This window comes from Hylaeus volcanicus, unplaced genomic scaffold (assembly GCF_026283585.1).
Source record: "Hylaeus volcanicus isolate JK05 unplaced genomic scaffold, UHH_iyHylVolc1.0_haploid 12258___fragment_4___debris, whole genome shotgun sequence".
Taxonomy (NCBI): Eukaryota; Metazoa; Arthropoda; class Insecta; order Hymenoptera; family Colletidae; genus Hylaeus; species Hylaeus volcanicus.
Window position 1 is genome coordinate 91,321 of NW_026531632.1, and position 15,071 is coordinate 106,391.

Here is a 15,071-nt window from a genome sequence, read left to right on the forward strand (position 1 = left end):
ACCGTTTATTAGCGAGAATGGGAATTATTTTTTCCATAAATTTGAGCCACAGATAAGATATGGATAGACCAGAGTCTCCGATTTGGCCGGTCGGTATTACAGCAGATTTTTCTGCATAGAAATGGTTATACCCACAGATACACTGCTGGCCGATGAAAACAAGATGGCGCTTTCTTCCTATTTTTTTGTTTCGTTTATTATAGTGCGTAGATAACTTGTACTTTGCACTTTCTTTACAACAAGAGTATAAAATACAAAATTTGACTTATAATCTAATAACAATCTTTGAAGCTTAATCTATTTTACATTGAGTTAGATATGCCTAATATTATAGTAAGTATTGCTTAAGTTATAATATATTGCAACTTATGTTATTATGTCTTTATAACAGTCTATTATTCTTATATTCTATTTCTATCACTAGGGACTATATCCCTATGTAATTGACGCACCAATTGAGAGGATAGGCTAAGATTTATTTGTAGAGGAAAATTCTATAGGTAAGAGTCGTACTTATTTTATTAACAGTCTTCTTATTTAATAACAGCGATACTGTATATCTTCAGTATTGCTTATCAGTCTTATATGTACTTCATTTGTAGTTTATTAATAAAGGAACCAACTATTAATACTTTTGTACAAGCTTGCTTTAAATCTAACAGGGTTGAATCTGACCCGCAGACAGCCACAGGTTCATGCTGTCCCTGATTGAGATTCACCCTTTACTTAGTATCTATTTCGCGATTCACAATGTTAACTTTCTTCCTACGTCTGTATTCCATTGTGAATGTAAAAGAAATAGTCAGCTGTTGCATTGTATGTACTTCCACTCACTGGAGAAAGGCTATAACTCAGAAGGGATGATTAATAGTTTGAGGTAAATAATAGTAATTGGTATATTTGGAAGAAATAATGTTTTATTTTCTTTATTCTTTTTTTTTTGTTAATACATAGATGTGTTTGGATTTTCAAATGTTGCCGTTGTATTTTCGTGATGTACAACTGGTTCATTAGGTGATGGTAGTGGAGTATTTTGTGATGAACTATTGGAAGTATGAGCCGAACTGTGTTGAGAACTATGTTGGTAGAAGTGTTGCTTTGTTAACATTTTCATTTCATATTTTTGAACGGCAGAAAAAATCTCTGATTTCGCCAAATGTAGATAATACGGAGGTAAAGCTTTCAAAGTTGGTGCAATGCCAGCCAAGAATGCATCTACGGGATGCTGCAGGATGCTATTTTGTTTCTGCTTAATGAAATAATCTACTAATTTTGATGTCGCTGTTTGTTGAGGTGTCGCTATGTTTCTCGTTTTTGCTTTTCGTTTAATTGGCCTTCTGGAAATTTCAAGTGTATCTGAAGTACAACTCAAATTATGTGAATCGTTATTCATGTGTAATGCAACATTTAATTCCGCTTCATCATTATGTACAACGTATTCGTTTTCTTCTTGGCTTTCTTCCTTTTTGCACTCTTCTGGTATGTCACGTTCTTCTTCTGTTAAGGTTTGATCTTTCTCTTGGCTTTCAATACTATCTTTAGTTTCTCTTTGGTCGAATTGTTGGTTCAAAAAACTTAATTGCTGCGAATATTTATAAACTTTGACTTTTTTTCCACTTTTCCCGCTTTTAGTCATTATCTTCTTAAGAGATCTTCTGTAATTGTCTCTTATATTATTCCATCGGGCTTTACATACTGACACTGAAAAAAGTATCGAACAAAGCAATTGTTATCAACTCTTATTCCGTATTAGTTAGTGGATCACTTTTTCTTGTGGATATAAATAAGATTCCTTTCTTTCAGGTATGTAGCTACAGGAGTTATTCTTAAAATCTTTCTTAATTAATTAATTAATTTCTTAAATAGGGTCGCGAGATTTTAATGTAAAATATTTAATATTCTCTTCAATATCTTCTTTTTATTTATGTTATTGCAAAAAATACAGTTTTGATGAAAAATAGGGTATATAATTTCTATAACTATAATAAACACAATTTTACAACTTTTTGTGCAATTTTAAATTCACATATTTTTTGTACGTATTTAAACAAAGTCTAAAGCTATATTTTTTCATATGTATACATATTGTTACCTAATCAATAAATCATCACAAAATATTAACATATCTTTATTTTATATTTTTTGAGTTGCAAAAAGAATCACAATCATAAATACTTGGCAATACACAGTTTAAATTATTGTATATTTTAATAAAAGTATAATTAGTATGAAAAAAATGAAAATAAATTAAAAATGAAAGAAATATTGATAAAATATTACTCGTTATTATTGGAAGTTATACTGTGTTAAATATACAGGGTGTCCCAAAAATATTGGAGTTCCTTGAAAATGGTGGTTCGGAGGATGATTTATTTATAAATTTGAAGCAACTTTTTCCTTATCGAAAATGTTGTCCGACGCTTCGTTAAGGAGATATCAACAGAAAACCCCGACCAATCAGAGCGCAGCCGCTTAGGGCGTGGCCTACGTTACCGTGGGCGGTCCGCCGGCATACTCGCACTCTGATTGGTTCGGGGTTTTCTGTTAATATCTCCTTAACGAAGCCTCGGACAATATTTTCGCTAAGGAAAAAGTTGTTTCAAATCACCTCCTGAACCACTCCTTTCAAGGACCTCCAACATTTTTTGGGACACCCTGTATAATACATACAAGGTGTCCTACTTTAACTTGTACACCATAATAACTCGAAAATATGGTGTTTTAGCAAGAAATGTTTCAACACAATTTTGACAAACCCTCTATGTCACCGATATACAGGGTGTCTCAAAAATATTGGAGTTCCTTGAAAGGGGCGGTTCGGGGGGTGATTGAAACAACGTTTTCTTTACCGAAAATATTGTTTCAAATCACCTCCCGAACCACCTCTTTCAAGGACCTCCAACATTTTTGGGACACCCTGTATAATACACTTACATATTCTATTACACAGGATGTACCGTAACTAGTGTAAGAACCGGAAATGATTGTAAAACAATTCTTACATTAGTTGCGGGACACCCTGTACATGTTATATTTATATTGTTAGTTATATTTATGTATTTATATTCACTCTAATACAATATGTCTAATAATAAGATAAGTATTATAATATAATGTAAGTACTTACCATCTTCTTTCATCCACGTCCCAATCTTATTCCAAATATTAATTTTATAAGTGGTGTCCATATATTTACTATCTGACAAATCGTATAAAGCCGGATATTGTCGAATTAATTCAATTAATTGTTCGTCGTTCATTTTTTATATACTTCTACAGGTATTTAAGCATGAAATATAAATTAAATTTTTAATATTCATTAACATTCTTTAATATTCTTGCGCGTAAAAATATGTGGATGAATTAACGTTATGATATACGCACCAAATATGGGGAAAATGAAATATAATATAATAATATATAATAATAAGAAGAAAAGCAGAAAGAAAAGTTCTTGAATATGTAATTAGTCGAAGGAACGGTGAATGTTTATAACATAACACGCACTGTTGTATATTAATGAAATAAATTAATATTCATTGGTAGTTTAGTTCGTCACTGTTTATTAAAACATACGAATAGTTACTCAATGATATAGCAGATATATAAATGTTTATACACTCAATTTTATGAACGCGTGCGTTCGTTTCTTTATTGTGTACCCTGGACACCGCCTCAAATTATACAGCACGGACGTCACGTTCCGGCAACGACACGTATCGGCACCGACACGACACAGTGATGCCAGAGTTGTCTCCCAGTCGCGCATGCGCGTCGCAAAAAGCCGAGCGCGCAGTGCCGTAGCTATAGGAAACAACGAATGATTCTATGATCCTATAGCAACGGTTGGCGTCAAAACCAAAGAGTATTAGTCTAATACAAGTAATAATACTAATGTAGTATAATACTAAATAATACTAATAGTCTAATACTCTTTCGTCAAAACCAACAGAACCATTTTTTTAATTATAAAAAATGTATTTTGTCTGTAAAATTATTTCAACCTTTACCACAATGTTACAATTTACCCACACAATTAATATTATTGCATGCTAAGAAGTACTTCCAATTTTCATTTATAATTCTATTTTTCTTTGGGACGACTAAGACTAAGAGCACCAGTTTTATGGTCGTGTTAGATACTTTATTGACGCTAAAATCAGTGCGCATGCGCGACTGGGAACTAAATCTGGCATCACTGCACCGAACTGCATATATGAGCTCCCATACACCGCCAGAGACACGTAGCACAGTAGGGCGAGCGCATAGTATCATTGGACATTGGTACAACTAAGTATGAAATCAGTAACATATGTTAAATATTTATTATGAATTGTTCTCAGAAGGTATCTGTTTATATAATAATACTTATTTTTGTCATTTTTGTACTTATCTTATTATTTAATATAAATATTTATTCATTACCTTTTATAGATTCAAATCCATTTCTTCTTCCAAAAGTTGTTTTGCTTCTGGAAATTTCCTGGCCGTGTTCCCATCATTGAATGTTCCTTTTCCTTGTTTTACATAATCAACTAATAGGCCCATTTTATTTTTAAATTCCTTTTGAATATATCTTTTTTTTTCTTCAAATTGTTGCCTATGAAATCTGGTAGTCCAGCATTTAAAATCTAATCTGTACGCAATGTGTATAAGCATTCGAAGCATCTAATTAAACAGTGTAAGGGGGATAATCCAAAAGAATAATAGTTAATATTGCTGGTCCTGGTGGATATTAAATTGTTCAGGATAGCTTTTATCCCTTTTTCGTACAGTACCGTAGTATGTGCATATACGTTTCAAAACTATGTTATAAATCACAGTTTTTTTTAATTTCTTCAATCTTTAACTTTTGTATTGTGATATACACATTTCCTATAGCTGATACTGGATAAGTGAATATTATTATTGTTGAAAAAAATATAATAGACATTCCACTTAGATCCATTAGTGTCTCCCAAAAGGGCAGCATCAACAATTAAATTAAATTTCTGACGAAAAACCAACTAAAAGCAAAAACTACGTGAATGGTTACAATCTACATACTTCTTAAAAACAAATGGTACAAAGTTGTTTCTGGGCAAGTTTAGGCGATTTTTATAATTTAATAAACCATTTATAACTTCTACAATGAAATGTCACAAAGTTCTGTTGTGCATTTAAATCATTTTTCTGTTTATTTTAGAATGATTACAACCCCAACGTTTGATATTGCAGACATTCTTTTGGTAAAGTCATGTAATACAAGAATTACAATGTAAATTAAAAAAAAGATAAATAGATCAACGTAACTAATTTCAGATGCCATGAGGTAAATAGTGAAGCAAAACATAAAAGTACTGTGAAACATAATTGTCAAAGGTTTAAAGATTCATTAAAATGTATTTAGGTTTTAAAATTTGAACATTCATTTTTTGACCCAATGTCCAACATTTATACATATAGTATACACAGGTGTACATAGAATTCAATGCAGTAGGGCTGGGCGAGCAGTGCCGTAACTAGAATATGAAGCGCCTGTGGCAAGTATTTAACTTGCACCTCCCCGTAACCCAATAATGACAAAAAGAATAAGAAATTTCAATGCAACATGTTAAATTGTACTAAATGCAAATGGAAATACTGTCTGAGTGGGTTTCATGTATTTGTTGTGGCGTGGGGCAATATTGCATACAGTTAATGTGTATAAACATTATTGCGTTATAAAAATATTCAGACACATCACATAAAAATTCACCAACTTGAAAATACAGCTCCAGATAAGAACATTGTTCTCACTATGTTCAAAAGTCTATCATCCTTCACCATTGCTGTTATTTGTTTTTTAGACAAATTCGTAATGCAATTAATGCATTCAAGTATATTTTATTCTTTCAATAATTTCTTCATTCACTATATTTGAATTACAATCTACAATTTTACATTACACAATTTTAATAATTTCAGCTTAGATAACTGTAAATTCTCAGTCTCAGTTTGCTCATCATCGAAAACAATCCAATTGCAGCATTCTATAGAGTTTGCTGTCCCAAATGTTTCAAAATACAATAAAATTTCGTTACTAATTACATTGTCTGTAGGTCGGGTATATCCAAAAGGGAATAACAGGCTAATTCCCTGTTCACCGGACGAAATTTGTAGCAATGAAACGTCTGCGAGACACTCATTCAGACCGAGTACCTTCCTCCCTATGTTAGTATTAATATTGATGGTAATATTGGTAATAATAAGTTTTGTACTTACAATTCACATACATTGGAGCAGACAGAAAGTGAGAACTGTTGGAGGACAGCTTGAACGAATAAGATCCTGGCTTCTAACGTACAAAACTTATGTGATCCAATATTTCAGGATCTATTAGCTGTAGGACAAAACGCATTATACATGAAAATTGTGTATCTTTACTGCAAAATGTTAGTCAATATTCACAACAATTTGTGTATGTAAACTACAGACTAAACTACGGAATACCCATTTTCTGAAATTTTGTTTTCCTGCATTATGGTAACGCAATAATGCGATAATGAAACTTACTCTATTTGTACTGTACTTACATTCTGGGCGAAATGGAATCCTTGAACCCGTGCAATCTAAGAACTGAAAAACTTGTACTGGAAAACTTCTTACTTGCTGTAAGAAGTATTCGTATAGCAACCAATTTAAAATAAATCATTACTGTACGAATACTTATTACACTGACTGACAAACCTATGTATTATAAGAAAAAAGACAATTGTACCAAAATTGTCTGAATCATGTAATAGATTGAATCCAGAGTTTCTACGTTTGAATATATGGTAGCTCTGAAAAGAGCTGATTTATAAACTGTGCCATCAGCTCAGAAGTAAGACAAAATCAAACAGCACGATACGTATGGAGTGAAGAGAAAAGTCTTCAATTGATTCCATTGTATAGAGAGCGGGAGTAACTGTGGAACCCTTTGTCACACCGATGCCACATGAAGCATTTGACGTTGGATGGTGTGAATTCTCACAGATAATGGAAACTACAGCCGATATCTGTAAAGCAAAAATAACATCGCTATTGGCATCGTTTAGACGGGAAAAGGGGAAGGTGGAAAAATCAAGCGGAACTGGAAGAGGCAAATACAAAGCGTATCTTTATCATTACCCTTTTCCCGAAAGGCGACCTTTCTGCATGAAATAGTCCGTGAATTCCTTTCTAACGTCTTCCGCTAATTCCGGAGCCCGCCGATCTCGTATGGGGCGCATATTTTGCATTCCAGTGGTCTGTGCTTCGGAAACATCCCTTCTCCAGTTTCCTTCGACAAGACTGTCCCCAACAAAACTATCCAATTCACCCGGTGGACAATATATCTTACTGGATGATCCAGATCGAAGGAAATTATGTAAATACATAATTGCAGTTACAATCAGGCTAGCTTTGTCGGAATTCACTAGAAGAGGTTTCTGAAGCACTCGAAACACTGCTGATGATACACCAAAAGCATTTTCAACTACTCTCCGGGCTCTACCTAAACGATGATTATAAGTCCTTTCACTTGACTCCTTCTTGCGTACACCTGCATACGGCCTCATTATATTTGTGCGTAAAGCAAAAGCTTCATCGCCCAAAATAACAAACGGTACGTCTGCAGATCTACCAGGAAGAGGTTTTGCATCAGGAAGACCCAGAGAGTGGTCTTCAAGCTTTTTGTATATCGCAGAATGCTTAAACATGACCCCATCGAAAATGGGGCGCCCGACGTCAATAAACAAAAAATTACATTTCGCATCCACTAATGTAAACAGGACTATGCTGTGGAATAGTTCATCGTTATTATGCTCTGAGCCGGTATTTAGTGTTGTCTGCAACATTATATGTTTGCCATCTATTGCACCAATCGCATGTGGAAAGTTCCATGTTTCGTCAAATATATTAGCACATTGGATCCATTCTTCGGAAGTGTTTGGTAGCTGCAATTAATAACTTCACTTAATGATTTATAATTATTTCATTAGAAGAGTTGAAATAGTTGCGAAAATGGTAAGACTGTGGCACTTGGTGTGCTGTATACGAATATCATTATCGTTTTTGGTAGTAATTACAAATTTTCAAGATATTCAAGATATTTGCAAAAACTGTCTTAGTAATACATATTAGGGGACCAGAAAGTAATGTCGTTTCTTTTATATTAACTTCAAATAAATAAATTTATAACAAGTTTTTGTTTTTAATCAATTATGTAATCACCCTCGTTATCGACAACCTTTTGCTATTTAGTGTGCAAATTTTCAATACCCGATCGATAAAATTCAATTGATATACGATGAACTGATAAATGATAAACAAGTATTGACATTCGCAGAAAAGACATTACTTTCTGGTCCAACTAATACAATTTTATCCAAGCATTGCCAGCTGAATTTAAATATAGAAGGTAATCTAACATGATACATTGACATTCATTTCTAATTGAGTTTTAATAGACTACACTCTAAAAATGAATAAAACCCTTAAAAATAACATTCCTCCTGCATGGAAGTAACAGGAGGGATGCTATAGCTATTGTTGTGGCTATGAATGTGAAGTCATTGATATATTTGTTCTTATTATTTATATATTGTCCTATGTTTATCTTTAAATTATGAATATACTTGTAATATTATAAGGGGGAATGAAGACACCGCTTTTCAGTCGCGCGTATACTTCACTGACGCCATGTTCGCCACGCATGCGCAAAGAAACGCGTCCCGGCTCTGGCATCCATGCTGCAGTTCAGTCAATAAAAGAAATTATAAATGTAATACACATTTCTCCCTTACCTTTATATGATCCTTCAACGTCTGAATAAGGGCTTCGCACACGAGGAACACGCTCCGCGAAATACTTTGGGCAGACATTTTGAATAAGTATGTCAACGAGGTGAAGGAGTCTCCCGAGGCGAGGAACCGCAGTGCAACCGCCAACTTTTCCTTCGCGCTTACACTCGCCCGGAAGGTCGTACACTGCGTACTTATTAACGGTGCTATTTTATTTAAAATGTGCTCGAAGTCTGTCGCATGCATGCGACAGAAGTTCCCGAATTGTGTGAGGGATAAGTCCTTCATTAGCGATTCCGCGACATGTGTGTCACGATTTTTGTACAACTGGGACACCCAAAATCGCCGCTTTCGTGCGGTTTTTTTCTTATTTCTTCGAGCCATTACTAATACTAGCAACGCAGCAGCAGCGACTTCGGAATCCATTTTCACGACTAGTCACGGCTGTCGCAAAGGAACAACCAGGAACAACTAAAGTGAACTGAAACAGGGATGCCAAAAGCACGGAGATCTCCGCGTTTCGGTCGAAAACCGAGATATGCGGAGATTATGCGGAGACGACTGCGCAGCCCGTTTGCGCATACGACGAAGACAGAAAAACGTTCCGTCCTTTCCAAGATTAGGGTCGGTTAGCAATATTGGCGCCCCGGGCAAGATTATCGTGCCGCCCCTTCAGGGGTATACAGGGTGTCCCAAAAATATTGAAGGTCCTTGAAAGGGGTGGTTCAGGAGGTGATTTCAAACAACTTTTTCCTTAGCGAAAATATTGTCCGAGGCTTCGTTAAGGAGATATTAACATAAAACGCTGACCAATCAGAGCGCGAGTATGCCGGTGGAGTGCTCGCGGTAGCGTATGAGCGCGGCCGCCTAGCGCGTAGCCACGCCTACTGCTGGCGCTCCATCGGCATCCTCGCGCTCTGATTGGTCAGTGTTTTCTCTTAATATCAGCTTAACGAAACCCCGCACAACATTTTCGCTAAGGAAAAAGGTGTTTCAAATCACCTTCCGAACCACCCATTTCAGAATGTTACAACATTTTTGGAACACCCTGTAGTATAAATATATTTATTTGTCCTTCCATGTATGTTAAGGATTTGATATATTAGACCGATAAATTGTATAATTTATAAATAATGTTAAGTCGAATAAAATGAATCTAAACCAAGCATTGGCATAGCTTTATTCAAATAATGAATTACAAAAACACCATGTAGTGTTTTAAGATATAATGTCAATTTGCACTTCAAATTATAATTTTTAGTTTACACAATACGTATCAATAGTTTATCTTTTATTCCTTATTTGAATTTGCATCTAAATAAGATGGTGGCCATCTTTGATTTAGGTATATAAACATGCGCTGTTAATTAACTCGTTGCGACTCGTTGTTGCTCGTTTCTGTTTAACGTAGATTCGAAGTATAAATATTTTTTACTGGTTTTATTGACATCGTCATATTTTTAAACTTAGTTTAATTATCTTTTCTATTTTAAGGGTGTTTCAGATACGATGAATCTAGCAACAACTACTAGATTATTTTGTGGAAGAATAAATAATATTCATAAGTTAGGAGGTTATGTGACTCGAGATATTGCCACAGTTGAGAACTTCAAAATCAAATGGTCTCGAGCACCTGTGATTCGTGAAATAGATCCCAGACAAAGTGGTGATTTGGGTTTAGATATACATGTCGATCAAAATGACATTCGTCTTTATTACGAAAATTCTAAAGAATGGGAGGGGTTAGTAGATTTGCTTGTAACTACTTATTTATGACTTAATTGTGACACACTTTAGAGAATTCTGAAATATATATTGATATATAGATTCATTAAGGTCTCTGACAAAAAATTGAGATACTAATTTATCTAATTCTGCCATAATTAGCATTGCATCCGCTGAACAACAATACTCGCATGTTATTTCTCAAAAGATGATACTACTTTGCTATTGTAATTTAAAAATATATGAAAAATCCCACTTTACGGTATCCTGATTTTATTAGAAAATGTAAACGAGTAGTGTAGCATTTCGCAGAGAGTATACATATAATCGGTGTAAATTCTGTGCACGTAAAGGCAACATAGACAGTTTAAGATGGTATTACATGTTTTTAATGGTACCATGCATTTCTCTTATATAACATTCTACCACTAAAATGTTAAAACACATTTTTAAAATTGCAAAGTTGCCAGTACTTTTTTTCAATAATAGTGTTAGTAGAATAGTGTTTGACATTAACACCATAATTAAATCTTAATGCAATAATGATTAATGGAATGTACATGTATATTTCTAATGAAAAAAATAAGGATATTCATGCGACAGCTTACAAAACTATAACAAAAATTACATTTATATAAATCTTAAATAGAAAGCTCAAGAAGATGTGGGAAGAATAAAACACTAAAACAAAATATAATTAAAAATTGTCATTAGTACAGGTCACAGTAAAACAGAGTGCACCTATATTAACAATATGAATAATGAATTAAAAATTTGTATGATATAGCGCTAACGATCTTGTAAGGAAGATGTTCTCCATAAAATTTCAACGTGCGAAAGAAGTGAGAAATTTGAAGAGAGAAAAAGCAATGGCACTAGTAAAACGGCATGTTTGCGATCGAGGTTCTACAGAATCCAGAAGTAAGTAAGTTTATAAGTATAAAATATCTGTGAAGATTTTTCTCTATGTAAAGATTAATGACAATTCATTTCTGTTTACATTAATTTGTGTATCAGCTTTTGAAAATGATCTACTTCTAAACCTATATTCCTTATGCACTCAAAGTTTGAACTATCATTTTTACAAAACCTGTATCGTGACCTCATATAATTATATTACTATTAATTTCTTAAGTAGGTAACTAAACATAAAGACAATAATTGCCTTGAAATTTAATAGTTTAATTAAGGTCTCTGACAAAAAATTGAGATGCTAATTTATCTAACTCTGCCATAATTGGCATTGCATCCGCTGAATAATAGTACTTGCATGTTATTTCTCAAAAGATGATACTACTTTGCTATCGTAATTTAAATATATTTAAAGTTTTACAATATATTTATTCTGATCTTAAATTATGTACCTGTTTCAGCCATTTACAACTGTAATTGTTGATTGTATTAGTCGTGTCGATCTTAAACAAATGTCTCATTTTCCATTCAGCCTTTATCTACTATTTATTGAATATTTATATATACATTGTATAAGTACTTAATAACGATAGACAAATTGTTTCAGTTGCAGCAATGACGAGTGAAATACTGTACTTTCAGCAATTTATGAAAAAATATCCAAGAAACGTAATCATGAAAGTATATTTGAAAGAATTGATTGACAAAAGGAGGAAATTCCTCAACGATTTACGTAAATGGGACTACAAGCGATTTGAATGGGTTCTTGAACGGATGAATCTTGTTTTTAAAGCTACACCAGTGTACGATATCTTTTTTCTTTGATTTACACAAAATTCGTAGAATTACCTGATTGCTATCTTAATTTCTGATGTGTAATATTGTACATCTTTATATGTTATTATTTGTATCATTTGCCTTATAATGAATTGTAGAAAAGAAGGTCCGGTATCAAGAAAAGATTCACTGAGAATACTAACGCAACAGCATTGCGATAACATCGTTCAAAGCAAATTGGATGCATATAAAAAGGAATTAAAAGCGCAACAGAAAACTTTTTACCGTGAAAAGGCTGAAAAATTAGCGTTTATTTTAAAAGAAGAAAAAAAATGGGGATTGGAACCATCTGTAACAGAAGAGGATATTGAGGCTGCACGGAAAAAAGCAGAGGAATTGTCAAATTAAATAAATCATAAATTAATTAAATTTAGTTAAACAAATGCTATATTTCCATCTGTTTTTATTCAGTTTTACCACTTTATCCCTTGATATCCTGTTTTAATCAGCATTTATTAAGTTAAATTTGTTTTCGCTGATCAAGTGAACATTCTTTTTAATTATTTTTTATATAGAGCACAAGTATCTAATTTTTCATTTACAAATATACATATTTTTTCATTCCAATGTATTAAAGAAAAATTTGCATGTACTCTTTTTCTTAGTACTGGTTAGACTAACCACTTAAAAAAATCAACAATTATTTCTATTTTTCTATAAATTGTTACAAAGTATGTTAATATTTTTGATAACATATTATTGTCCCTGGAGAATATGTTACTTCACAGAACCTCGGTTCTGTTCGTGAGAGATGCACAAATTTTCTCATTTGTTATTATCATAATTAGTATAATTTTTATTGCTAGTACTGTAATGAAACTTGAGAAACAGTGAATCGCAGTGTGCTGCTGTGGCGCTGACGATAGCCTGGATAGTGCATACATTACGTAAAGCCTTTTAGATTCTCAAATTCTTCGTTAAAGTGCTGTTGCGCAAGACGAGCGCATAGAGTTTGAGAGGTTATTTATTTAATTGCACCAGTAGTTCTTACTTTCAATTTTTCTTTATTCATTATAAAAATCATACATTATTATACCCAGATAGCATGGATAGTCTTATGGACGTCCATTTTATGTCCAGTTTATGTTCGGAACCTCCAACGTCCTTAGGTCCATGGGACCTAAATTTTGTACGTCCCAGACCAAATTGATCCATGAACATATCAATTAATAGAGTGTTAAAAAAACCATTTGTGCCAAGTATCAACCCCGTACCCTTACTGGAAGGGGCCCTTACTAGTTACAGAGCAAAATGGAATTTACGGTTTAAGCTGTATATCTTATGTCGTACAGTATCAAAAATTTTGAAAAAAATCAAGGATATCCTACATTATGGCGTACGTGTTTGTGAATTTTTTCAGAATTTTTTACTGCAAAATGGATTTTTAAAAAATTCGAGAAGTTTAAAAATAATTTGACACTGTTTTCGTGTGATATTATGTTGTTATTTATAGTAATTGTTATCTGATTTTTTTTATATCATTATTTGTAACATTTAAATATGCTTTTCGTTCGTTTATTTTTATTTTCTATTTCTTAAGGATACTATGATAGATAAAAAGATGATCTCAAGGCCACATTGTATTATTTTATTATAAGTGTAATCAATAAGAGTGATAAAATCAATAAGCAAATTGAAGAGTGAAATTATTACGCTGATTGAATTATTACGTCAATTGAATGTTTCGAAGTTTGTTTAACATGAATCATTTGTTGCTACTGTATTAGTATTTGTATTCCAAGCAGACGATGACGTTCCCACGATTGCACGTTGCGCATCCCTCGTTGTACCTAGAAGAGCCAAAAAATGTAAGTGAACGTACTCGTGCATACCGGGTGATTCAAATCGAAAATAATTCTTCTCATTAGATTTCTCGATTTTATCAATAACGTACACGTATACTAACGCCTTATATTAAATTTATTTTTCAACTACTTATCGTCCGTGCAATGTTTCTACATTTTTCCATAAAACAATGCAACTTGATAATCAAACTAAATCAAAAATAAATCAAAAATTTCTAACCAGTTTTAATGATTACAATAGTTCTGACGAACATACGACCTATATTTTACCTTTATATTTCTATCTCTATGTTTATAGTGCGAGACAGTTGAAATAAATAAAAATTCTATTTCTGTTTTGTGCAATATTCAATTCCAATGTTCCATGTTTTCTTTTATATATATTATAATTATATAAATATATAAATATAATAATATAATATAAATATAATTTATATAAATATAAATTCTTATATATGTATATATATTTAAAGGAAAACATGGAACACTGGAATTGAATATTGCACAAAACAGAAATCGAATTTTTATTTATTTCAACTGTCTCGCGCTATAAACATAGACATATAAAGATGCATAATTTGACAAAACTATTGTTTGATAAATAATTAAACTACTATTTGATAAATAATTTGCAAACAACAGAAATCGTACTTTTATTTATTTCAACTGCCTCGCTATAAACATAGAAATTTAAATATAAATAATCTGAAAAAACTATTATTTGATAAACAATTTGCACAATCCAGTAATCGAATTTTTATTTATTTCAACTGTCTCGCGCTATAAACATAGAAATATAAAGATGCATAATTTGACAAAACTATTATTTGATAAATAATTAAACTGCTATTTGATAAATAATTTGCACAAATCAGAAATCGAATTTTTATTTATTTCAACTGTCTCTCGCTATAAACATAGAAACATAATGATAAATAATTTAGACTTCCTTGTCGTTCTACTATACAGGGTGTCCCAAAAGTCGGGGAGGAGCCGGAAATGGGGGGTA

The 15,071-nt window shown here is 32.7% G+C and overlaps 4 protein-coding genes across 8 annotated transcripts in view; 2 read left to right on the forward strand and 2 right to left on the reverse strand.

Annotated features, from left to right (window-relative positions):
• The first annotated feature begins 179 nt into the window (after window positions 1–179).
• On the forward strand, window positions 180–12,645 carry LOC128882198 (28S ribosomal protein S15, mitochondrial). 2 transcript variants are annotated; one of them, XM_054133787.1, is made up of 6 exons: window positions 180–333; window positions 425–500; window positions 10,278–10,525; window positions 11,296–11,429; window positions 12,028–12,223; window positions 12,356–12,645. In XM_054133787.1, the coding sequence occupies exons 3-6, from the start codon at window positions 10,293–10,295 to the stop codon at window positions 12,603–12,605; spliced, it is 813 nt and encodes a 270-aa protein (XP_053989762.1). In that variant the 5' UTR covers window positions 180–333; window positions 425–500; window positions 10,278–10,292; the 3' UTR covers window positions 12,606–12,645. The 2 variants fall into 2 exon arrangements, with proteins under 2 accessions (XP_053989762.1, XP_053989761.1); XM_054133786.1 differs by lacking the exons at window positions 180–333; window positions 425–500 and adding an exon at window positions 10,074–10,201.
• Window positions 507–6,057, reverse strand: LOC128882196 (uncharacterized). 2 transcript variants are annotated; one of them, XM_054133785.1, is made up of 3 exons: window positions 3,385–6,057; window positions 3,128–3,273; window positions 507–1,701 (listed from the first exon to the last, which is right to left on the reverse strand). In XM_054133785.1, the coding sequence occupies exons 2-3, from the start codon at window positions 3,258–3,260 to the stop codon at window positions 944–946; spliced, it is 891 nt and encodes a 296-aa protein (XP_053989760.1). In that variant the 5' UTR covers window positions 3,261–3,273; window positions 3,385–6,057; the 3' UTR covers window positions 507–943. The 2 variants fall into 2 exon arrangements, with proteins under 2 accessions (XP_053989760.1, XP_053989759.1); XM_054133784.1 differs by having other exon boundaries at window positions 3,128–6,057.
• Window positions 6,807–9,911, reverse strand: LOC128882195 (uncharacterized). The gene is made up of 3 exons (XM_054133783.1): window positions 8,787–9,911; window positions 7,132–7,937; window positions 6,807–7,019 (listed from the first exon to the last, which is right to left on the reverse strand). The coding sequence occupies exons 1-3, from the start codon at window positions 9,207–9,209 to the stop codon at window positions 7,007–7,009; spliced, it is 1,242 nt and encodes a 413-aa protein (XP_053989758.1). The 5' UTR covers window positions 9,210–9,911; the 3' UTR covers window positions 6,807–7,006.
• A 212-nt stretch (window positions 12,646–12,857) lies between the features above and the next one.
• LOC128882199 (cuticle protein 19-like) overlaps window positions 12,858–15,071 on the forward strand; it is a 14,211-nt gene continuing 11,997 nt past the window's right edge. The window contains exons 1-2 of one of the 3 annotated variants that reach the window (XM_054133788.1): window positions 12,858–13,593; window positions 14,003–14,065. In XM_054133788.1, coding sequence (XP_053989763.1) covers window positions 13,411–13,593; window positions 14,003–14,065 — 246 coding nt within the window. In that variant the 5' untranslated portion in view covers window positions 12,858–13,410. Of the gene's footprint in view, window positions 13,594–13,984; window positions 14,066–15,071 lie in introns of all 3 variants that reach the window. The other 2 variants (XM_054133791.1, XM_054133790.1) reach the window with 2 other exon arrangements.